Source organism: Lissotriton vulgaris, unplaced genomic scaffold, assembly GCF_964263255.1.
Source record: "Lissotriton vulgaris unplaced genomic scaffold, aLisVul1.2 SCAFFOLD_626, whole genome shotgun sequence".
In the NCBI taxonomy this organism is placed as follows: Eukaryota; Metazoa; Chordata; class Amphibia; order Caudata; family Salamandridae; genus Lissotriton; species Lissotriton vulgaris.
Window position 1 is genome coordinate 681,129 of NW_028242665.1, and position 26,521 is coordinate 707,649.

General features: G+C 45.4%; 1 protein-coding gene across 1 annotated transcript in view; it reads left to right on the top strand.

The window, feature by feature from the left end:
- Positions 1-26,521, top strand: part of LOC147668873 (cytochrome P450 2C11-like) — a 197,986-nt gene that overhangs the window by 12,168 nt on the left and 159,297 nt on the right. The window contains exon 2 of the mRNA XM_086948381.1: positions 24,546-24,695. Within this exon, the coding sequence (XP_086804507.1) occupies positions 24,546-24,695 (150 nt within the window). The remainder of the gene's footprint in view (positions 1-24,545; positions 24,696-26,521) is intronic.

Sequence of the window (26,521 nt, forward strand, 5' to 3'; positions counted from 1 at the left end):
CCGAAACCACCGCCCGGCGCCACGCCGAGACCGATTGTGGCGCGAATCCTCAACTACCGCGACAGGGATACGATCCTTCGGCTAGCAAGAGAGAAAGGGAAGATCCAGCATCAGGGGAACTCCTTGGAATTTTATCCTGACCACACAGTTGCGGTCCAGCAGGCCCGGAAAGAATACACTGCAGTGAAGGCCAAATTGCGTGATTTGAACATTGTGTATTCCATGATGTATCCGGCGCGCCTCAGGGTGGTATGGAAAGAGAAAGCGACAGTACTACCGTCTCCGAAAGCAGCACAAGAATTTGTCAAAAGGGTGCAACGGGAGATGAGAGACAATTCGCAAAATGAACAACGACATGACTCGGACTAACAGTAAGGGGTTGATTCATGGTCTGCCACTGGTGAGTGTACCGTTCTGTTCCAAATCATGCGTTTTAGCATGGACTCTACTCTCCGCACTTGGCTAGCCTGCTTGATACTGTTTTCCAGTTTGACCAGTTGTGGGGTTGGTTCAACATGCACAGGGTGTCTGGGTGAAGAGGTCCCACTGGGGCTCAGAGGCTACTGCTCGATGATGCGGATCACTGCTAACTTTGACTTGTGAATGCATCACGGCACATGCCCGCTACATAAAGCAATATTGGCATACACAACTGAGAGACACTAATACTCTGTGGCGTTTGCTCTCTGCAGGCTGGTGCACGTGTGGCAGGAGACTGCCCCCTTGTATGCTGTGCGCTGCTCAATATGCTTTAACTAGGGGACGCCTCAATAACTGACTGTCAGCGATCCCCGATACACTCTATATGGCGAGCAGTGCAAGTGGGAGGCGAGGGATTCTGTGCCTTGCTGATTAATTGATGTAACTGCATTGGAAACGCACTGCTACAGACGTGTTGCTAAGCCAGTGGCTCTGTTGTTGGCTGTTCGGGGGGGGGGGGGGCGAGTATTCACCTGAACTGCGTTTCATACAGCTTCTTTAGCATCGCCCACACCTGTACACCGGGTGGAGAGTTGTGCCCCTGGCGGACCTCTACAAGGGTATAACCCAGTAAGAGTTTGGTTCTGGGCACTGTATTTATGGTTGTGGGAGTTACGGATTGGTGCACTGGATGGGACTGGCTTCGGCAGGTTGGGGTTGCTGGAGTGGGTGGGTTCTGGGGGGGTGGGTTATTTGATTGTACTATTAGACCGACAGAATGTGTAATGTATTTTTGTGCTGGTTCCAAGTTAGTCCTAGCTACTGCTGTGTCGAATGGGGCACCTAAAGGGGAGATACTGGCAATCTCTATGCAATTGATTTATGGTGTGCGTTCATGCCTTATGTCATTGGATTTTGATGGGGACCAGGGAGGCGGGTAGGCACAGTTTAAACGTTCTTACATGGAACATTAGAGGGTTCTCACAGCCACGTAAAATACGGCAGATATTTGCCAGCCTGACAAGGTGGAATGTGGACATAGCGTTCCTACAGGAGTCTCACCTGGCCCCGCACTCGCACGCACAGCTGGGGTCAAGATGGGCGGAGGGGGTTTACAGGGCCTCGTACTCTTCTTACTCTAGAGGGGTGATCATTTTGGTGAAACGGGGGGTGGGTTTCGTGAATCACACAGTAACACAGGACCCTTCGGGCAGATTTTTAATGGTATCAGGTACATTGAGAGGGCAGAAGGTGACATTGTTGAATGTGTACGGTCCTAACACAGACGCCCCAGATTTCTTCAGGGAGGTATGGGGACACCTGCAGAAACACAATAGCACGCACATATTATGTGGTGGTGATTGGAACGTGACACTACGTGACGGTTTGGACCGTTCAGCTAACTCAGTGGAACAGCACAAGCACTCACGCACACTGGTGGGACACATGATGAAAGACCTGGGTCTAGAGGATCTTTGGAGGTTGAGGAACACCGACGCGCCTGGGGCCACGCACGTTACTGCTTCCTGCAACAGCTGGTCCAGGCTGGATTACTGGCTGGGCTCCTCTGACCTGGCACTATGGGTGCGACACCTACAGGTGCTCCCTCGCACGCTATCTGACCACAATCCTGTCCTCCTGCAGCTGGACATTCCAAGATACACACCTCCCCCCTTCCAGTGGCGCTTTAACGCGCGTGCTCTAAGTGATGCAGTTTACGCAGACACAATCAAGAAGGCGATTAAGGATTACTTTGACCTTAATGCCCCATCGACTGATGACCCAGGCATTCTCTGGGAGGCATTTAAGGCCACGATTAGAGGGGTCTGTATTAGCACCACAGTTGGGGTTCTGAAGGATATTAGAGCTCAGATACGCAGATGTGAGCAGAAGATGAGAGACCTGGAATCCCTATATGAGTCCACTCAGGATATCTTGCACCTGGCCAAACTCCGTGAAATACACACAGAGCACGCAGACTTTCTAGACTCCGAAATGAAATATTTGAACCGCACACATGTGGCTACAGCCTTTGGGGAAGGAGGTAGACCGGGGGCTTTCTTAGCGCGGAAGATATGTACAGGTCGCGGCCCAACTGCGATCCTTAGGGTGAAGAACGGGGAGGGAGACACACAAACCCATGCTACTGACATACTGAAATGCTTTGTTAATTCATTTGGATCCCTCTACAAGTCCCAGCCCATTGCCCCGGCTGATGACACCTATGAATACCTGCACGATGTAGCGATAGGGTGGCTGTCAGATGCGCACAGGGAGTACTTAGCAAGGCCTATCACGGCGGATGAGGTTACTGAGATCATAGGCTCACTTCCCAATGGCAAGGCACCTGGCCCGGATGGGTTCACCCCGGAATTTTACAAACAATATGCAGACATCCTAGCGCCGCACTTAGTGGATATGTATGGCACCTCCTTTGAGAAAGGAATGCTCCCCCCCACGTTACGTGAAGCCATGATTATCGCTCTCCTGAAACCATCTAAAGATCCGGAGGAATGTGACTCGTACCGACCGCTATCTTTAATAAACGTAGATTCGAAAATCCTTGCGAAACTTATAGCCAAGCGGCTGTCACCACTGATGACCAGTCTGGTACTGCCGGACCAGTCCGGCTTTGTGCCCTCAAGATCGACAGCACATAACACCAGGACTCTATTTGCACTATCACACTATATGCAACCTTCAGTCAAAGCTGTAGCGGTCATGTTAGACGCGGCGAAGGCGTTTGACTCCATTGAATGGCGGTATATGATCACTGTCCTCAATAGAATGGGGTTCCCTAAACGTTTTGTGCAATGGGTCACCCTGCTTTACACGCAACCACGTGCCAGGGTCAGAATCAATGGGTATATTTCGGATCAATTTGCCATTGAGCGAGGGACGCGGCAAGGCTGCCCACTCTCGCCGCTATTATTTGCGTTAGCACTAGAACCTCTGGCGTGTCTGATACGACAGAACTACAAGGAATTGGCACTGCACTTCATAGCCAGGCCGCTTCACATATCATTATATGCGGACGACATGTTACTGTACGTCCGGGACCCGGAGACTCACTTGAACGCCATACTCAGGGAATACATCAGGTTCGGGGGGCATTCGGGTCTGGCCATAAATTGGTCCAAATCCTCTATAATACCCCTCACGGACACCACTTCTACATTTGTGGTGGACTTTCCGCTGGGGTGGCAACAGGACCCTATCAGATACCTAGGGGTCATGTACCACAGAGATCCGGATGAGGTGCTTAGGGCAAACTACGGGGTGGTGCTGTCGAAACTGGAGGACAGTGTAAAACGTTGGATACATCTGCCCCTTTCACTGGCAGACAGGATAGCGATTGTCAAAATGAACATACTGCCCAAGCTACTATACCTGTTTAACAACATTCCAATCACTCCGCCGCAGGCTATCTTCCGTCACATGAACTCCCTGGTGCGGACCTTGATTTGGGCGGGTAAACAGGCCCGTGTGGATCTGCGGACTCTGACACTTCCACTTGCACGGGGCGGCTTCGGGGGTACCTGATTTCCTCCTGTACTACCTGTGCGCGCAGGCTCAATACGCGGCGTATTGGTATCACGCAGTTCCATACCTCACTCACACCGCTATAGAGGAGAGCGACGCGCACCCTATTCCACTCACAGCAATAATTTCACACACCCGCCCCCCGTTGCATGCTAGAGATATCAACACGGTGGATGCTATGGTCAAAGCCTGGCATAGACTGGGGCACCTAGCACACAAGACCCCACTATATGCACCAGCCATGATGCTACACCATCATCAGGAGCTCTCGGTAACTGGGGAAAGCGTCGGAATGTCTCTACTGACCAGAGCCGGTATTGATAGGATGGGAGACGTGTTCCAAGATGGCGAGTTCGTGGGCCTAGACAAATTGGGTTATGTTCATAACCAAACATCCATGTTTCGCTTCACATATTTCAGACTCACTAGAGCCCTGAGGGAGCACTACCCTACGTTCCCATCGGAGCCGGAATGCCTTACACCATTGCAACTGTTAATCACAACTAATGATTTGTCGCACCTGGTGTCTAGGCTGTATTCAGCCGCACAATCGGAACTAGACGGACAAGAGTTGAAGGCCAAGGGGCGGTGGGATGCACTACTTGACACACCATTGTCTGATGCAGAATGGGCTAGCGCATGCGCCCTGACACAGATCCTTACACCAAATGGTAATCTGAGGATAATTCACTTTAAATTCCTCCATCAAGTGTATTACACACCAGCGAAATTGTTAAAATTTGGGTTTCAGGAGGAGGACAGATGTAAAAGGTGTAACCAGGAGGGTGCGGGCTTTGCACATTTGGCGTGGGGCTGCGCCAAGGTGGAAGGATACTGGGGGGAGGTAACTGCCACTTTATCTGTTATGCTGGAGGAGGAGGTACACTGTACACCCAAAGTCTGCTTACTGGGGATAGTACCGCAGTTCAGGGCCTTGAAGAGGAAGTTCTGTGCGATAGCACTCTTATTGGCTAAGAGACAAGTGGCGCAATGCTGGCACAGTCGCAAAGTGCCGAAGTTAAAAACATGGTTGCATGACATGTCCACCTGTCGTGACAAGTTACAAACTTATGAAGAATTGTTACCAGCTAAGTCGCGACCAAAAAATATGTGGGTTTATTTGGAGGATTATCTGACCTCCCTGCAGGATGAGGAGGAACTTCCACCCATGGACTGAACGGGTTGAATGACTGCATGAGTGCTAATTGGACGGGTGTGGGATGACGGCAGGAAGAGGGGGAACCTAAGTATGTCAACACAACTGCTGGGTAGTACACTAAGGTTACACTGTACGGTCTGAATTGGGGTATGTTGTTATGTTGTTCTTGTTATTAAAAGAAAAAAAGTGAGACTCAGTTTCTAAAACCAGCTATTAGCCATACATACGATAACCTACAGTATTCTGCGACATATGTAACATTCACTCGCAATGTTGGTTAATGGAATAAACGTAGCGAGCCGTCCCCAGGGTTGTAGGCTCAGGCTGTGTCAACTGCTTGATTTTCAATAAAGGTCTTGCGCAAAAAAAAAAAAAAAAAAAAAAAAAACTCTGGCAGCTTTCCATATTTTTGGGACCTCGGCCTACGACAGTGAACTGTTAAATAGGTCAGTGAGGCTATCTAACAGCACCAGTGCAATGATTTGAAGACATTTCAGTGGCACGGGGTCAATAGGCGAGCCTAATTTTATTTTTTGCATGGCTTTTGCCACTAACTCTGTATTAAATTGGGAAAATTCGTCCAAGATATGAAGGGGACCTGGAGACACGATGGATTGATTTTCTAAAAGGTTGTTATTTGCTTGGGGCGGAAAAGAGTTATGAATTACAATAATTTTATCATCGAGAAATTTAGAGAGAGAATCAGTCCAGTCCTACGAGTTGGGGGTTAGTGACTGAGCAGAAGGCATTGTAAATTCTTTTAGAATTTGGTAGAGTTCCTTACTGGAGTTCGCCGCCTCATCTATCCGGTTTGGCAGAAAACTTTTTTTGTTTGCCTGATATCCTCCATGTAGCTGCGGTGGATATTTTTGTATGTTTCGCAATCAGTCGGATCTTTACTTTTTCTCCATTTCCGCTCTGCTGTTTTGGAGGAGAGCTTCACTGTCTTTAGTTGCTCCGTGAACAAGGGAGCGGCCCTAGATTTAACTTTAACCCTGGTGAGGGGAGCAATATTGTCTAGCGCAACCGTCATTGCTTCTCAATGGAGGTTGCTGCCTGATTGATGTTGGCCTTATGGTTATAATGGAAGGAGCTGAAATGTGTTGCAAAGAGAGGTGAGGTGACTTTACGCCATTGCCTTTGCCATATTGGTTCATTCCTAAAGTATGTTTAGATCATATGTCCTGGAATAGCAAATTCTAATAGGTAATTATCTGTCCATAACAGTGGGGATTGAGATTCTACTGTAATGTCTGAAGAATTTGTAAACAGTAGATCAAGCGCATGACCTGCGATATGAGTGGGACCTGTTACCAATTGGGCTAATACCAGTGTGCTCATATTTGTGATCAGCTGATCTGTGTCTGGATTCTGTAATTTCTCAGCATGATGATTAAAATCTCCTATTAAGAAAAAAAGATCAGAGGTCAATACTTGTGGGCGATATTCTCAAGTAGTTTGTAGGAGAAATCATTTTTGGGGCCGGGGTCTATATGCTAAAGCTCCACTCCAAGCACTCCCAGACGGTCCCTCATAGTTCTAATTGGTCTCAGCTCATAGTTTCTAAGGCGGTAATACTCATGCCAGAGATAGTGGCTATGAGTAGACCTCCTCCTCTTTTCCCCTTTCTATCCATTCTAGTTATGTTATATTGGGGTGGAAAGGCCAGCTACTACATCTGCGGAGGTATGCTCATGTAGCCAGGTTTCCGTGAAAAAGCAGATGACCGATAATTCCATATCCAAGAGGCTCCATATCTCAACAGACTGTTTGGAAATAGAGCGCACATTGAAATATATTGCTCTTAGTGGTTTAGGAATTTTGAATCATGAGATATTTCGTTTTTGCTCAATAAGGCTGGTTCATTTAAACATGGTATACCTTGTGCCCTGCTGATGATTGTGTCTTCAAGTGTGACTGAAGGTCTAGAATGGAAATTATTTACATCTTTTAGCCCTTGACTAGAATATTTAAGAATTGCCATTTTAATCACTCACCAAATTTACACACCAGGTCAGAGAGCTGGGACAAGGTGGGAGAGGAAGGGGTCCTGGCAGCTGGCAGCGGTCTGGCGCGGACGGGCGCAGAAGGGGTTGCCTTTGTTGTGCCTTCGGCGTGCTGCCGGCGCGTCCGCACCCTGCCCCGCTTTTTGTAGGGCTAGAGGATAATTGCGGGAGCTAGTGCACCAACTGTACTTCCGGTCGGCAAACTGACGGGATGTCAATGCCTTTTTCGTCCCTACGCTCAATCGGCACAAGATGTGGCGGACCGGGGACTGCAGGCAGCTGTTAAGACAGGTAGGTGGACTGCAGGCAGCTGTTAAGACAGGTAGGTGGACTGAGATAAGCTAAAAGAACATACGGCGCAATTTAAAAATATAAAGTAAACAGCAGCGACTGTATACATAACAACAGAGAGGATAAAGTTTAAGTTTTATCAGCTAAGCTGTTTTCAGTTCGTGATAGCTAAAAAGGCAGACGCGATGCCGGGGATAGACCCCGCCGCTTGTACTGACAAGATCTTAAACTTGTCCAGCTGTACTCAAAGTATAGCCCACAGGCCTCTTGCGGCCGACTATGCCTTTTCATGCAGCCCCCGTAGAAAACAATAGCAGTCACTCATTCAGTGCTACTTCTGCCTGTTGTGATTTCTTGAGAGCGCATTCGCCTGGAAAAACATCTAAGAGGCATATGTAAACAATCAGTGTCTCACTTGCATTTCCCCGCCCTCATCTGCCTCAGTGACATGACTTGCTTGAGGCACGATAGAGGAAGAGGCTTTTAAAAAGGGCACGCATGTTGCTGGAGGTCTTTTCCAGCACAGACATTTTGCCTTACCTGCCCTCAGCATCGTCACTAGCATCATTGCCAGCTATGCAACGCCTCTACTGCAGACAGCATTGCCTCACTCAGCTCCTTTGATGCCAAGATGCCTGCAGAAGGGCACTTTGACAGAAACAGCAGCTCACACACATACTCGAGGATCTGCAACTGGAGTTTCGTTTAAGGAAAAGTAAGTTCACTTGCCAGGAAATGAGAGGATATTAAATATATGTTCTTGGTCCATCTTCAATCTTTGTTTTTTCTAGGCACCCAACATTGTTTTTTTTTGTTGGGCTTTTTTCTAAAGTTCAGCTTGTCTGGGGAACAAGGCTCATAATTCAACGTACAACTGCATTTAGTCTGACCCTGCTTTGCTGACACATAATGGTTTTCCTTGGCAGGTTTCTCCATATTTACTCAAGCTATTATGGACATAAATAAGGCAAATATTTATTTACCGTGTTTGAGAAATATACAGTAAGAATAAAACTTGTGGTCATGTCACCCAGAAGATATCATCAGGCTAATTAAAAAACCCACTGCTACTCCTCTTGAGCACTCTGGTAAAAAAGACAGCAAGGTGCCCGGGGGTAAAGGAGACGGGATAATCAACAAGCAAGTGCTCGGTCCATCCATGCCTCCGGAAGTGGAAGATGCTGAGAATCAGACTAGTAGGCAGGGTTTGGCCGCTATAGCAGAAAGTAACAAATCTATCGCTACGGGAGATAAAAATAGGGCTGAAGTTGAGAAAGAGCCCAGCGATTGTTTTTTCTCTGTTTTTGAGGGGGCGGAGTGGTCAGATGACATTTTGAGCACCTCACAGGGGGATAGTAGTCTGGAGTCAGACCCTGAGGATAGTGAGGAGGATCACCCCTCAACAGCTAAAAAATCTACAGGGCAAAATGGTATGAAAGGCAGAGGAAGGAAAGATATTTTGTAGGACTATTTATCGGCTACTCCACTTTCGGGGTCCTCTGCAAGAAAAGCTCCAGAGCAAATGGATGGTACTCCCCCATGCTGGATACTATACATCAGGCTATCCTGGCTCATAGAGAGGAAACCCGTCAAGAAAGCCGGAAAGCTCAGGCAGGGATGAGAAAAACGCAGGAGGTGGTGCGGAAGCTCTCTAAGGCATTTTCTAATATGGGAGAGAGTGGCGAATTTGGAAGAGAGAGTGATGGCGTCGGAAGCGGATGCGACTAATGCTGTAACTCAGGTGGAGGCCCACGACGCCCAGATCAAAGGCATACAATGGAAACTAGAAGAGTCTGAAAACAGACAAAGAAGGAATAATCTCAGAGTTCTGGGGGTTCAAGAAGGCCTAGAAGGGTCTGACACTAGGAGCTACATAATCAATCTTTTCAAGGCAGCTTCTCCGGAACTCGCCGAGTGGAATTGGGCGACAGAAATCCAAAGAGCGCATCGGATTCCGTTCAAACTGCAAGCACCACTGAATGAGGGTGATAGACCTCGGGCAATACTTGTTTTCTTTGGAAACTTCCTTCTGCTGCAGTCTATTTCTGATAGAGGTAGGCCAGATGCTAAGAGATCAAGCGGTGGTGTCTCATTTTTTGTAATGGCCCGTCTTCTGCCATATTAAGGTAGAAATGAGCTGGAGGTTAAGGCAGCTCTTGAAACCTTTTCAGGACAAAAAGATCCAGGCGTATTTGGTTAATCCGGCGCAACTAAAAGTTATCAACCAGGGTGCCACACGCTACTTCTCTTCAGAGATAAAAGCAAAGGAGTATCTGGACTCCCTGGGCAAATAATCTGCTGGTCATTTTGGTGGGGGTGAGGGGGTGGTTTTCTGGCCATTGGTCTTTATGAAGGGCGGGGGGGAGGTCCTGGGATAGGAAGGGGGAAGAAAGTTTTAGCTTTCCTGAAGATGGAGTGAAGTTGAGAAATTGTCTCCTTTTTCTGGGTATAAGGGTATATTGTAATTTAGTTTTGGCTGTGTCTGTAGGATCCACTGTCCACTAGCACTGCACACATCACATGCACAGACCAAGGTCTGAGTGTCCTTGTGGGGGGGGGGGGTAGGGTGAACTAAGCTGTGGGGGTCACAAAGGGAGGGGGGCTGGTGGGGAAGGGTGGGGTGGTTGGGATTTCACGGTGTGGGATGGGATAAAAGGGGGGAAATTGGACTGTACCTGGTGCATTGTTGTTTCTGGTTGGGTTTATGTATCGTTTGTAATCAATTGGCCTCAACTGAGCTATCGTTCAGGGGTTTTCTGTCAATGGAATGATGGGGAAACTTAAGATATGTTAGCTAAATATAGGGGGTATAAATGATTGGAACAAAAGGCAAAAATTAGGGCATTTTGTGAGTTCAAATCAGTTAGATGTGATTTGTATACAGGAGACTCACCTACCCTGGGCTAAAAAATATCTCCTAAATATTAAGGGGTTTGAGGCATTGGTGTGTTCCACACAGACGTCCACGGTTAGAGGGTTGGCAATTTTTGCCAAAACTAGTTTGGGTGGCGTTAGACGCTCCCTGGCAGATACTTTGGGCAGGTGGGCAATTGTGGAACTTGAGGTGGGGTGTACACTGTATACAATTTATGGCTCTAACCAGGATGAACCTGAATTGTTCGATAAACTAGAGGTAGAATTACTGAACTGGCCATGTCCCCTCATAGTTTGCGGCGATTTCAATATATCTGCAGATTTTGCAGGTGGTATTAATATAACTATGCCGGCCGGAAGCCCAAGGTTTTTAGAGCCTTGTCCTCTTTAAATAGTTCACACAGTTTGTCGGATGTGTGGGGGTATAAGGAACCCCTTAATCCAGGCTTTACCTATTTCTCCTGCCCCTTTAAGAAGTACACTAAATTGGAATACTTTCTTATATCATCTTCGGAGGTGGGGAGAGCAGGAATTACCAAATTACCAAAAGTAATCTCCGATCACAGTACATTATTTCTAGCTTTTGAAAGCGATAAGGTTACTGGGTCGCGTTATAGGTGGAGTTTTGAGAGGAGACTGATAGTGGATCCCATAGTTGTGGAACACCAAAAGAGTTGGGCCCAAAATTATCTTGATATAAATAGGTATAGTGCTTCCCGAAACTGCGTATGGGACTCTTTTAAGGTGGCATTAAGAAGGGAGACGATCAGCTTCTCTGCTAGCCGGAGGAAAGAAGCTCGAGAGGAGCATGAGAAATTGATGGCTCAGCTGGTACAGGCAGAGGAGCAACATATGAGGGATGTCACATGTGGGAAAGAGGCTAATGATAGCCGGCATACGATACTGGCTCTCAAGGCAGAAGTAAATAAGTGCGCAGCACAGAGAAGTGCTGATGATTATCAGATACACAGAAGTAGGATGTATGAGACAGGAGAGCAGGCAGGCAAGCTCCTAGCCTTAAGGATTAGGCAGGGCTTTAGGAGAAATACAATAGTGAAAATTCATGAGGGCAATCAGGAGTATACGGAGCCAGAAGATATTAGAAAGGTCTTTAAGAACTTCTACCAAAATCTATATCAAGAATAGGACAGGGCAGAGTCTGCCGGTTTAGCATTTGAAGACTTTGGCCACATTCTGGCCGAACAGGAAAGAGTGGCATTAGATAAAGACCTGGCACTGAGTGAAGTGGTAGAAGCAATGCAGGATTTAGCGGCAGGCAAGGCCACAGGGCCAGATAGTATTCCACTTGAAGTATATAAATGCCTACAGGTAGTGATAACCCCCTTTTTGCTGGATTTATTTAGTGGCATGATTTATTTATTTATTTATTTTTTCCATTTGTATGGCGCACCAGCTACCCTGAGGGTTTCCCGGCGCCTTGGATCAGAACATTCCATAGGGTCATAAATTCATGGTATCATTCTTGATTAAAAAGCCATGCCTTGACACCTTTCCTAAATTTCATGTAGTTTGGTTCAAGGCGCAGATTGAGCGGGATTGAGTTCCAAAGTGCTGATGCCAAATAACCAAAGGAGTGTCCTCCTAGTCTTGCTCGCCTAAATCTGGGAACCACAAATCTCTCCTGATGGATAGATCGGAGGTTCCGGGTCGTGATGTATTTCTGAACCAGTTTGCACAGATAGGCTGGCGCTTCTCCTATGTTTATTTTGTACATGAAACATAGTGCCTTAAATTTAACTCGGTTGCCCATTTTGAGCCAATGTAACTTGCGTAGATGTTCCGACACATGTGCTCGCCTAGGTAGATGGAGAAGTATCCTAGCTGCCGCGTTTTGCACGACCTGAAGTCGGCGTATGATTTCTTTATTGGCCCCCAAGAACAAGATATTACCGTAGTCCAACCTTGACCCAATCAGTGCTTGCACTACAGTTCTCTGAGCCCCTTCCGGGAGTTGCCACAAGATTTTTCTCAACCATTTGAGGATGGCGAAGCAGACTGACGCTGTTTTAGTGACCTGGGTGCGCATTGTCAATTTGTCGTCTATTATTACTCCTAAATTACGAGCTGATGTGACTGCTCTCGGGAGCGGTCCCATTTCAGAAGGCCAATGGGCTGGACCCCAAACATCTTCTTGGTCTCCGAATATAAGAAGTTCGGTTTTATCACCATTAAATTTTAATTTTCTAGAATACATCCATTGTGCCATGCTCTGTAATCCAGAGTGAAGGGAAGAGGGAGACTTTTTATCGGTTGATGACAAGGAGAACACCAATTGTGTGTCGTCCGCGTATGAAAAAATTGTCAGACCAAATCTGTCCGCTATATACGCAAGAGGGGCAATGTAAATATTAAATAATAGGGGGCTCAAGATTGACCCTTGAGGAACTCCATGTGGGGAAGATTGAAACTCAGAGTAGTTATTTTGGGAAAATACCTGATAGGACCTGTCAGCCAAGAAATTTTCTAGCCATCTCAGTGCTGTGCCCTTTATCCCTATTTCCTCTAGGGTTTCTAGTAATTTTCCATGGGATATAGTGTCAAATGCGGCACTCAAGTCGAAAAGAATGAGTGCCGCCGTGCCCCCATTGTCTAATGTTCGACGAATCGCTTCTGTGACTCCCAATAAGGTGGATTCAGTCGAATGCCCTGCTCTAAATCCTGATTGAGATGGATGTAATAACTTATTGGTGGTTATGTATTCCCCCAGTTGCTTATTCACATGTTTTTCTAAAATTTTAGAAAACAAGGGAAGCAGTGATACCGGTCTGAAATTTGACAGTATCTCTGGATCGCTATTTGCTTTTTTCAGCAATGGTACTACCATCGCGTGTTTCCATACCGCCGGCATTATCGCTTCCTCTAGTGATGCATTTAGTAAAACTCTGATGACATTGAGTATGTCGGGGTCAAGTTGTTTAAAGATGCCAGCTGGAATAGGATCATTTGGAGAACCCGATTTGATGCCATTAAGAGTTTCTACAAATGACTGTTAGTCAAGGGGTTGCCAGCTCGACAGTTGATTCCCAGGAGGGTCGACACTTTCCATGGAACTTGGACTTCTATTCGGGGTGAGGCAAGATCCCTCGTCACTACCGAAGGATAAGTGAATATTAGCTATTTTATCTCTAAAGAATTGTGCAAGGCCATTACACTGTACGATAGACAGCATAGGCGGTTCTGTTTGATGAGCGGCCCCCGCTAGCTCTTTTAGAACCTTGAATAAGGTTCCAGAATTGTTTTGTGCTACTAGAATAGTATTTTTTGTGAAATCACCTTTAGTTATTTTACATGACAGATGGTATGCCTTTAGAGCTTGTTTGTAGATTTCCTTCTTTTCCACATCATAATCTTTCCTCCAATTTCTCTCGAGTTTTTTACATTTACTTTTTTCTATTTTTAGCTCTTCGGAAAACCACGGGACTGGGGGTCTACCTGAGTTCCGTTTGCTCTTAGAGAGTGGAATGGTTGACTCTACAGCTTTGGTCAACCATTGTGTAATTTTGTCTTGATCACTTACTCTAAGGTCATCAAGGTTAAAATGGGGCTTCAGATTGTGTAATTGGGAGTTCAGATCTGCTATCTTCACTTTTTTCCAGCTTCTGGAATAAGAATCCTTGGGCCTACTCATGGCTTTCTTATCTGTCAGCCTGACATAATAAATGGTCAGATAATGATCGGACCAAATAACAGGTAATGCAGGCTCACAAATAAGGCCCTCAAAGTTAGCAAAGATTGAGTCTAATTGATGGCCTGCTAAGTGAGTGGGGCCAAAATTACATAAATGTACTTTCAGGGCTTCAAAGTCAGTTAAAAAATTCTGTACCAATGGACATGTATGGTCCTCTAGATGTAAGTTCATATCTCCAATAATCGTAAAGATAGATGCTTCTAATAGCAAGGCGAATATCTGTTCAGGCGAAATCTCAGACTCCTGGAAAGAAACAAATATTATTGTCTTTCACAAGCAGGGCAAACCTAAGGAGGATCCGGGTTCGTACCGTCCAATATCCCTCATAAATACAGACACTAAAATCTACGTAAAGGTCTTGGCCAATAGGCTGGGAAGGGTCATTGGGGGTCTGGTTTCCCCATGGCAGCATGGATTTATCCCGGGTCGAGGGACAACTGACCATATAAGATGGGCCATCACGCTTTTTGATGTGCAGGCTGTCACGGGGGACCGGATCGCCATGATCCTTCTGGACGCTGAAAAAGCCTTTCACTGTGTCACATGGAATTATTTATGGGGTATATTGGAACGGCCAGGATTCAGTTAATGGGTGGTGGATCAGATGAAATATACAGTTCAGTTCAGTTCATAAACTTTATTCGGGTACCTTGGTACCCATAAAAGCACAAAGTCATGACAATTACAAACAACAGTCTGAAAATGTTGGAACACATGACAATATAAAAATATATACAGCAATATTACATAATCATTAAAATGTGAATCTGCCTATTAGAAGTAATTACATTGGGAAAGAATATGACTAAAACTGTTAAAAAATGTTACAATTGTGTCGAGAGGCTCAGGGGTCCAACATGGACTTGCGTGTTCTAATGGCTATTCTAAGAAAAGTGCATATGCAGAAGATCAAATCTGCAATGGCCAGAGTTACTATACACAGATAGGCCTCGTCCAAACTAATAGGCCGTCTCTTTTTAAAATAGGGGTTTAAAAGCCACTTGGAGTATTTAATATAGTACTTACAAAAAAATTAAAATGTGTGATTGATTAACCACTCCTCCCATCACAAGGACATGGTGTTTGATTGAGGTTGGGACGGTAACCAAGAGGAAAGCAAAGTGCATATCTGACAGTTCCAGATCTTAGGCGGCATAATAAGCTCCTATCCCAGCGACTCATGGGTAAAGTGAGATAAATATGCAGAGGGTGACAATACTGTTCGATAGACATGTAATTACGAACAGATGATTTCACGGATTCTAAGTCAATCCTATCTTTATTATATAGGGAGTAGAGAGCATCTCTCAATTCCTTTTTGGACACTGCTTCAGCTGTACTAGAATCTAAGAAGATGTGTTCCCTATTGCTGCGCAAACTTTGTTGCACTCCACTCAGCCAGGGGATTTTCATCCATTTGTCACACTTTAAGCAGTCACTAATAATCTCTCGAGTGAGGGAAGTAGCCTGATTCTTCCATACTGAGAGCCAAAAAGGAGCTGGTCGAGCACAAATAAAATCAAATATGAAATTAAGATTAAGTTCCCTGTGACATATCTATTGTGGTGTCAAGATTGAGATATCCAGCAGTTTCCTACAGAACCTGTTTTCTTCCTGTTGGATACATAAACTATTTACTGTGCCCCAAATCTCAGCCCCATATGTAGCCACAGGGATGCACTGAAGTTTATACATTTTCTGAATTGCTAAAATAGCTTCAGTGGTCTTAGGGCGGGGAGACTTAGAATTGAATTGGTGGCCTTTGAGAACTTGTTCCTGGAATGGGCTAGATGCTCATTCCAGGAGCTGTTTGCAGCAAAGACCAACGCCAAATAGACAAATGAACGTGTGCAAGTCAGTTTTTGGCTATCATCTGTGATGGAGCCTATCTCTCGCTTCCCAGGGCCGCTGCACATTAAAAAAGATTTTTTTAAATTGACACGTAGATCTAGGCCATCCATATACTTATTAAAGTTTTGTACTAAGGTGCGCAGAGAGTTTGGAGTGCGGCCTATAAGTACCGCATCATCTGCGTATAAAAGCACAGGGACATTTCCTATTAATTTTGGGACCACCTTGGGTAGCAATTTTCAGAGAGCTGTTCAAACCATTAATATAAATAATAAAGAGAAGGGGGGCCAGGACACAACCCTGTCTTACCCACTTCCTACTTCTATTACTCCCGAAACTTCTCCTCCCATGCCAATCCTCACCTGTGCCTGGAGATCTTTATAAAGATATGCCAAAAAGTGTACCAACGGCTCATCCAGCTCACCTGCCAGAAGGATTGTCCACAGCTTCGCCCTGTTAACAAGGTAAAAAGCTGTGGACAGATCCATAAATGCCATATAAACCTGTGACCTCTGTGCAATGGTGTATTTCCCAATAATCAAATTGAGGTTAAGGCAGTGTTCGACTGTTCCCACCTTGCTCCGGAATCCTAACTGGCATGGTTCTAAAATGTTGTTTTCTTCTGTCCAGGTTAGAATTTTGTTGTGCAGAACTCTCTCCAATATTTTTAGGGTATTATCTATTAAAGATATCGGTCTGTAATTGCTCGGCTGGGACATGTCTCCTTTTTAAAAATCAGTACTATAATGCTCTTGGCCCATGTGGAAGGTAAGGTGGCAAGAGTCAGGCTATTAAAAACATTCAGGAGCAAAGGGGCCCAGAAATCTGGATTCCATTTAATTAGGTCGATTGGCAGCCCATCTGGCCCTGGTGCTTTATTCCCTAAGCTCTGCTGAATGGCCTCTTCTACTTCTAAAATAGTTATCTCTATGGGGGCCAAAATACCGGGCACGTAATGTTCTGTCCCCGATTGAAGGGTAGCGTAAATTTCAGAGAAATGGTTTACCCAGGCATCGCTGGAAATGTTGCAACTAATCTGGGGTGATAACTGGCCCATTGATCGAAGGTCCCTTACAGCGGACCAAAAGTAAGTATGGGCGGAAAATTCTTTCCGCTCATGGAATTTGCGAATTTTTGGCATTTTTGCGAATCGCGCGAAATTGCCCAAAAATCCGCAATTCGCGAGTTGGCGGATTTTTTTTTCTTGTTCACGCTTCAAACCTACAATCTCGCATGTGCGGCATTGACTTACCATGATTCTGCATTCGCTGACAAGTTTTCCTCCCTGTTCGCGTGAGCTGCGAGATTTTGGTAGCTGGCCGAGCGACGCCGCGATCGCGAACACGTCATTGCGACCCGAAACAGGAAATTGTGAACGCGAACACGTCATTGCGACCCGAAACAGGAAATTGCGAATGCGAACACGTCATTGCGTCCCGAAACAGGAAAAAGGCATAGCGAGCAGGCTGGTTAAGTGAAAACAACATGTTTGCGTCCGTTGCGACCGCATGCGCAAGTTCTCGTTCCTGAACTGGTAAAAAAATCTTGCGAACTTGCAAAAAAAAAGAATTTGCAAGCTCGCGGAATTTGGTGGATTTTTGCGAATCGCGATTACGAATTCGCATGGGGCGGAGTTCAACAATATTTTGATAGGGTTATGATGATCCCCATGATCCGAAGCAATGACTTCTGCAACCTTTAAATGGTCTTCGAGTGAAGGGGAAATAAAAACAAAATCTATTGTTGAACAACAACCCCTTCCCCTGAATGTTGTTTGCATATGGCCAGTTGCATAAGACCCGCCTACCAGAACCATGACGTTAACCAGATTGTGTGATCTTAAGAGCGAGGCAAGTTCGGCATCCCTGCGAGCAGATTTGCCGGAGTAACCCGTCCCCCAATCATGCCCCTTACTGGTAAGTTTGGCATTAAAATCACCCCCCAACAAAACCCCTGTAGGGCCCCCCATGTTAAACTGAATATCCAAATTAGAAATAAAATCAAAAAGCCCAATGAAATTCTTATTAGGAACAGAAGGGAAGTCATTATTATAAAAATTCACCAAGTAAAAACAGACTCCCTTTTAAAAAGCACTGCTTGATAATTTTGGCTGTTAATTGGAAGGACCTTAAAACTGCCACCAGCGGCCACGTTAATCCCTATAAACAGACCGCCTGACGGTCTGCCCATTTTAGGGGTTAAGGCTGCCACGCTAAAACAATGAAAACCCTTCAATATATAAATCTTCCGTGGCCCAGGTCTCCTGGAACAAGACTATGTCATGTTCCTTTATCATGCGCAGCCAATCTTGATTATCAAGCCTAGTTCATAGACCTGCCACGTTCCAGCTTAGGAAACTCAAATTGGCCTCACTGCTACCTCTGGGTGTAACTACCCTATCTACGATTTTGTGGGATGTAAGCGTTGAGCCCGGACTTGGCCCTTCATGATCTTTTGTGTTGGGTGTCAACGATAGTGGTCAGTCCTGAGTGTCCAGGCTGGATAGTGCATGGAACCTGTTAGCTGTTAACACATGTGCTTCGGGGCCCCTTACTGATGTTGCTGACGGTTTATAAAAATAGCCTAGGGGAAGTGCACTAATATCTGTTGTGACGTTGAAGGATTGTTCTCTGATGGTTAATATACGGCAGACCATTTGTGGTCTACGAAAATTGAGAACAATACAGTCACCATCAATGCTCTTATTTATTTGGCCAACCCACCCTACTCTCCTGACCATAATAATTTCATCCATTAGGGAGAGGTCAAAGTTTTTATGTTTGCGGAGACAGTCTACAGATTTATTTCGAAGATCTGACCACAACTCTCCCTGGCCTTTAACAAGATTTGGGACACCAGTCAAGACTAGCACGTAGAGACTAGAGGCAGGTGGCAAGTTCAAGACATAGATGTTAGGATTAGTATTTAAATTTCTGAAGCGCTCTCTGGTGTCTTTAGTAGAGTCAGCCACAGCAATACCCGACTGGGGCTGATAGTAGTTAGCACTCCCTACGGCCAAATTCAGGTTACTTGTGGTGTCTAATCTTGATGTGACCTGCTTGACTCTCACAGTGGGGTCAGGGTTGGACACAAAACCATCTCCACGCTTCCCGCAAGATGCACATAGTGTATCTAAGGGAATATCTATGGGGGCGGGGGGGGTGATACTGAATGGTTGCGTCTCGCTAACGCGACTATCAGCTGCAAGTGATATAAAATTACTTGGGTTCCCCTCCCCTGCAGCAATATGATCATTATTCAGCTTTTCCCCGTTGAGCTTGTCCATCGCTAAGTTCAAATGCATCAATTTCCCCCAAAGCAAGTCAAAGTTCTTAGCAATCTCCTCCTTTATGCGTTCCAATCTTGATGCAAACCCTTCCGTTATAAGGTCCAAGGTTGCGGTGACCGTGTCTACCACATAGCGACTGTTCTCTGAGGTGTCATCTGCCTGTGTAGCAACAGAGGTTGTATTCACAGTCTCGGTAAATTCTGAACTACTAATAAGTGCCCCATTATTAATATTTTTGGGCTTCGGTTTAGGCTTGGCATTTGTAGTGTTAGCAGCATTTTTTTCCTTTTGGCTGGTTGAACAACTAATTTATGGTGTCTAGCAGATTTTCCAGTATTTCCCCGAGTGTTAGTAGAAGGCACACCTGTGTTAAAAGAGACCCGGGATGGTGAAGATGACAAGGGTGGACTCAAAGTGCTGGGGCCAGCTGTTGCTGATAGTATTCTTGGTGTGTCAGGTATATTGAAATCAGCTTGGCCCCCCAGCGACAGGTGTGACTGTAAAGCGGCAGGATCCAGAGACAGTCTTCCTTCTGTCAGCTGAATCTCATGCGTGAGCAGTGACTCAGCCCTTACAATGAAGTTATCCAAATTTCCAGCTAACCCTTTCCGCTTACTCATTGTATAACAGGGATGGCTAGTTGACCCTAGTGTAACAATGTAGTCCTCCAGACAGCACAATAACATCAATTGTAACAGGGTGCTTACGTTACCTCGCACCTCGATGTTCCTCCCGTATCCCGTATCCGGAAGCCAAATGGGGTGGGCCAGCCCAGACTCCTTCAGCTTCTGACAGTCTTAGATGGGCTTGCCCTTGGCCCGGGCTTTGCCCGGGCGCAGCCCGCACGCGTCACACGCTGCGGGGGTGAGGCTGCGCTTTATAGCGCACTGGTACTGCCTCCCCCTCACCTGTGGCAGCAGTGACGCGATGGGAAAGGCGGGAATGCAGCGCGTTGTACCCTGGGACTGAAATTCCCACCAGGGTAAGTCTCAGCAGGACCCGCTGTAGGAGGCCATCAGAAGTGCTTCTCCCCGGTCCTTAGGGCTCCCGTAGTGCTATTTCAGGGCAGCAAGTAGCAGCAAGTGTTTTAAAAGTATTCCCCGGACTCGAAGAGCGCGTCTCGCACCGCAGGGGTGAGGCTGCGCTTTATAGCGTGCTGGTACCGCCTCCCCCTCACCTGTGGCTGCGGTGACACAATGGGAAAGGCGGGAATGTGGCGTGTTGTACCCTGGGACTGGAAGTCCCACCAGGGTAAGTCTCAGCAGGACCCGCTATAGGAGGCCGTCAGAAGTGCTTCTCCCCGGTCCTTAGGGCTCCCGTAGTGCTATTTCAGGGCAGCAAGTAGCAGCAAATGTTTTAAAAGTATTCCCCGCACTCGAAGAGTGCGTCCCGTGCTGCGGGGGGTGAGGCTGCGCTTTATAGCGCGCTGGTACCGCCTCCCCCTCACCTGTGGCAGCAGGGACGCGATGGGAAAGGCCGGAATGTGGCGTGTTGTACTCTGGAACTGGAAGTCTTACCAGGGTAAGTCTCAGCAGGACCCGCTGTAGGAGGCCATCAGAAGTCCTTCTCCCCAGTCCTTAGGGCTCCTGTAGTGCGGTTTCAGGGCAGCAAGTAGCAGCAAGTGTTTTAAAAGTATTCCCCACACTCGAAGATACATTTCTCGGGGGACCCAACAAGGGTGCCCCTGCTCACCAATTTTATTCGCCCTTTATATTGATCCTTTGGTACGAAAGATATTAGGGTGTGAGGGTATTAAGCCAGTGGTGTGTAATGAATTTGAAACCAAGCTGCTGGCATACGCCGATGGCTATAATAACTACTGATCCAGATACGGCCATGTCGGCCCTTATAGGAATAACTTCGGAATTTGGTCAGTGCTCGGGGTATTTTCTTAATGAGAACAAGACACAGATAATTTGTTCAAATAACATTATAAAGCAGGATGGAAGATACACTGATTCAGCAATTTATCTAGGGGTCAGGATTAGCCCTGTAATGGAGACAATTATTAAAGGGAATGTTGTGCCACTTTTCAACTCAATGTCAACAGAGTTCAAAAGAATAGACTCCATACATTGGTCTACAATAGGGAGAGCCAATGTGCTCAAGATGACTATGCTTCTGAAAGTATTATATCTTTTTTGCTTGATCCTGCTTATGGTGGGGGATAGCGTGTTAAAATCTATTGAGTAGGTATTTATAAACTTCATATGGCAGTATGGGAAAATAAGACGATCTCTGAAATGTCTGTCTTTACCGCAAGATAGAGGTAACCTAGCTGTTCCAAATATTCGATTTTATCTTTGGCTTGTCTCTTTAGCCAGATGGCAATATTACTAGATTGCACCACGAATATGTCTGACTGCCCGTTTGGGAATGTCTGTCCCCCATCTATTTTTGAATTGCTGCTAGGTAGGGAAGCCGTGGGGCTCTTACTGCGTAAAACGGACAGACTTTTCTATAACAAAAAAAGGTATAAAGTACTGGACAGTGTTTGGAGGGTTTGGAAAGTTATTCAGAATTCGCTGGCAATCTCGAAATATAACTATTACACACCACTCTGGAACTCAAGTCTCTTCCCTTACCTTAGTAGTGTTAGGTTGTGGATATCTTGGGAGTCTCAAGGAATCAGAAGAGTAGGGGATCTCGGTGAAGGGACCAACTTGTGGAGCTTTGAAGATGTGCAGCGGAAATTTGGAATTCCGCCAAATCAAGGTTTTAAGTTTGTACACATTTTTCAAACCCTAGCAAGTATTAGGCCTCAGATTACCCCAGGAGGTAAAATTAATATGTTTGAGTATGTTTTGGGTGGGGGCATTAAGATCAGTATGATTTATAAAATACTAATCTCTACAATTCAAGATGATATGGATAAGGTTGAGGCCTCTTGGATGGTGAAACTAGGGGATTCAGATGTGAATTTGGATAAAGCGCTACAGCTGGCAGGGAATCTGTTTCATTCTACGAATCTTAGAGCGCAACACTACAAAACATTATATAACCTATATTTTACCCCAGCCAAGCTATTTGAGTGGGGGAAAAAGGGATGATGATAAATGCCCGAGGTGTCTTCAGGGGCCTGCAAATCTGGTGCATATGTTTTATTATTGCAGTACATTAAGAAAGATCTGTACTGATATTGAAACATTTTGGGAGGGGCTGCTAGTGTTAAGATCATCCTATCCCCTGTCCTGATGATACTGGGAACAGACTACAATCTGGGTTTGAAAAAGGAGGAGGAAGCTTTTGCTTTTATATGTGTGGCGGTTCTTCGAATATTGCCGGATGCTGGCTGGAAGGACTCCACTGCTCCCTCTTTTGACATGTGGTTGTCTAGACTGCTGGGGATCCATAACATTGAATCCTCTCTGTATACTCGGAGGGGCAGTAGATTGAGGGAGCTGGGGCAGAACATCTGGGCCCCCCTTAAGGGTTGGAGGAATTCCCGCTTATAAATAAGCCTTCTGTTAAGATAATATGCTTTCCCTGATGCTGATTTGTGTGCAGTATCGCTCTACGTCTCTTCTGCTCCTGAGTAAGGAGACCCCCGTTCTTTATCTATTGATGAATTGACTGATATTTATCTGTGATTTTATCATTTGTGTAATGTATTGTTGTCTAAATGAAGCATTTATGTTTAGTATGAATTGTTGATTGCACTAGGTATCTAATAAAAAAACAAAAAAAGAATAAAACTTGTGGTCATGTCACCCAGAAGATATCATCAGGCTAATTTTTTAAAAAACATGTTTGCTGTAGATAAGAAGGAGTGCTGTGCTTTGTTTTAATGATTGATAATTAAGTTGTATCTTACCGCTTCTTTTTCATTCATTTGCTTTTTTTAATGACAGGTAGTTGAGCTTGTTGTAAGGGCAGTCCTGCCAGGTACTATGCTTTGAGGGTCAGCCTAATGCATTTTAGTGCTGGTGTACGCATCACTGCACTAAAATGCATTAGTCACACATTTACAGTGCCCCTTGGACCAATGTATCGAGGAGCGCTTGAGAGCCAAGTTGTATACTTAATAATTAGGGCCTTTTGGACAGCACTCTTGAAATGTTATGCTCTGCAGACTGCAGCCTCTGTAAATCTGCAACTAAATACAGCATACCCTCCAAGAACCATGCCTCTTGGGTTTGAATAGCACATTTTAGCACTGGTGTCCACATCACTGCACTGGTTACATTTCAAGCCAATCCACATATTTGTTCAAAATGCAGCATTTTCTCAATCTTTTGAACAGTTCAAAAAAGTTAAATTTGACAATATACAAATTGACAAAACATGGCCTGATTTATGGTTAAAATATAGAACCAAGTAAGTCCTGAATAGAGGAAATAGCATATAACGGGCAAACTACGCATGGCCAAGTAGGCACCAATTCATACGAATCCCATTTAGGAGCAGCATGTGATCCATAAGTCAGATTTCTATTATGAAGATTGGAAACTGCCCATGCAGAATAGAAAGAGGTAATATAGCCTTTGGGTGCCATGTTTACAGCAACTCTGGAATGAATACCATAAAAAATAAATAAGTAAATAAGTAGATCAAGGTATAGAGAATGCGGAGCAGCTGAAGGGAATGATTGCACCGGAAAAAAAGAACTTTAAAAATCGTAGGAATATTCTTCAGCCAAGAAACATGCTGCAATTTGTAAGTCTTAATCATCATTTTAGCCTTAGGGCTTGATTTTGTGTACGCAATCACTAGGACCGCTTTACTCGCGGTGGAGATCTGACTAGCGCGACGCTGCAGGCCGGCCCGCAGTATTCAGAGTGTACCGATCAGACCGCCACAAGACCAATGGATCAAGGATCCCTCTGGCCCAGGGGTCTGCAACCGGCATTAATATGCTGGTGGTGCCGCTGCAGGCACCGTCAACCATATTCTGAGTTTCCTTTTCACCGCCCTTTTCATGGCAGTGAGCCTGCATGAAAAGGGTGGCAGAGAGGCAACTAAGGGGATCCTAAAAGGGGCCCCTGATGGATTTGTGCCTGGGGATGCATGCATGGGGACACATGTTGTGCCCCCCTGCAATTGCACCCCAGTTCCTGCACAGAGTGACATGCATGCCACACTCTGTAGGAACATGCTGCTGTAGCTGTCACAGTGGCGGGCTGCATGTTAGGCTCTTCTATAAGCCTAACAAGCCACCACCGTGAAACGGCTGCAGCATCGCCCGCCTAACCCGGATTACACTCGTTATCCGGCGGGCGGGTACACCATGATTTTTGCAGTCCTCCAGGGGACGGCGCAGTGCCGGCACAGCTGGAGTACCGCCAAAGTCATAATAAGGCCCTTAGTCAAATTTTACGAAGAGCTGTACTCAAACACTAAAGCAAACTTTGCTGTGTATGAAGCTTTTGAGGTTCAATGACGTTTCTATTTTTGCTCATTCAGGGGTTATCAGCGCCAATGGGGAGCGCTGGAAGCAGCTTCGTCGGTTCTCTCTAATGACCCTGAGGAATTTCGGAATGGGGAAGCGGAGCATTGAGGAGCGCATCCAGGAAGAGGCACAGTTCCTGGTGGAAGAGTTAAAGAAGACAAAAGGTTGGTATCAATTTCAAAGTACACATCAAAAACAAGATGAGAGGCCAGATTACAAGAACTGGCCAAGGGATGCTAATTAGCAGAGATGCTGTTAGGCATAATTTTACTTTTTGTTATGATTAGTTATTGTGCTCAATTTCTTTCTGTGATACGCTATGCTGTTTTGTAGCAGCAAAAATAATTCTTCATATTTTGAAAGTCTGGAATTTTGCTATTGCAAAACAGGAATGTCTGTAGAATGGAATGTAAAATATTCATAATGTGCTGTTTAGCATCTGATTGTGTACTGTAAGGGTTTATTATTCTGCACTAGTTTTGGTGACTGTATTTTGCTGCACCGAAAATATGTGTTTGAATGTGACAATGAAATAGAGCAATATTGCAAGATGCAATTAAAAAAATGTTGAAATTAGAAGTTTGAAAATATTAAGGATGAAGCTAAACTTGAGGAGCATTTACGTCGTAGTACAATGCAGTGTATGCAATCATGACTCTTTTGAAAGCAATAAGTTCGATATTCTACAATTTTTTTTGTTGTTTAGGTAGTCTCTTGTGCTTTACAATGCTGACTCTCTCCTAGAATCGTTGCTGTCGGTTGAGGGGGGGGGAGGGGGGGGATACCTCTGTACCGGTCTCTGTTTTTGCACACCCACATCGTTCTTACGTCCCTGATTCTAGCTGGAAGTGGGTGCCATTTGATGCCCTGTTCTGCTCACTGTTCCCCTCATAAACTGAGAAATGTTCACTAGTCAAATAACAAAGCAGAGCGAGAAAGAGCAGTACAAGGTCTAGTTGAAAAACAATAGATATTATGGTAGTGGACTATGGTACACCATAGCATAATCACATTGTCTCTGGATAGAAATTAAAATCGAGGGAGAGAGAGAAAAGAGAGGAGGAGGTATTCCCCATCAATTAACAGTTGATGTATTTGCAGGGTGGCACAATATAAAAGATTAAGAAAAACTGGGATGGGATAATTTGCGTATATATATAAATGAATAAAGGTGCACATCCAAATTTAGGGTTGTTTGATTTTCTCTAAATACAAGTCTATACTGATCCATAGAAGTCTGGGAAAAGAAGTGTTAAAGTTATCATTATGTAAGACCTTATCTGTACTCTTGATATAGCACACTCAGGACCATCAGATGTAGTGAGAAAAAGAGTTAGTATGTCCTTTGGGTGTACGAAAAGGCGTACAGAAATGTTTCTCAGTAATGAGTATTGACAGTTTCATGTCACAACTGTTCAAGTGTGTCACATCCAAGATTGAACCTGAACACAGGACCAAAATTTAAACCCACCATGCAAACCCTGGTCCTATCTCAATTGGCTTGATGTAACATCTTGCCTGCCAGTATTCAAGAATCGCATTGGACTTCCTTGAAGAGCATCTGTTATGTCTTTGTCTGACTGAGAAAGGGTCTCAAGAGGTTTGAATGAAACTCCTCTAACTACTCCATTGGCTCCGTCTACCAGCCTACATTGCATTCACTATTTACTACCAAAAAGTTATTCATTCAAGCTTCTCTGTAAATAGTCACTTGGATAGAAATCCTCAATGGACTGTTTAAAACTCACACCAGCAGCCTCAGCAGACTTGAGACTGGGAGAGGAGTTGGCCTAACGGTTAGGGCGGTCCTCCTCGCATCTGGGGAACTGGGTTTGAGTCTAAACAACGACACTGAACATCCTGTGATTCTGGGCAAATCACTTAATCTCCCCGTTCCTAACAAAAAAATTAACGTGTCCTCATGTAACGCAGCTGGTGCTATGTAAAGCGCTCTGATACCCGATTCGGGTCAAGTTCGCGGTATATAAAA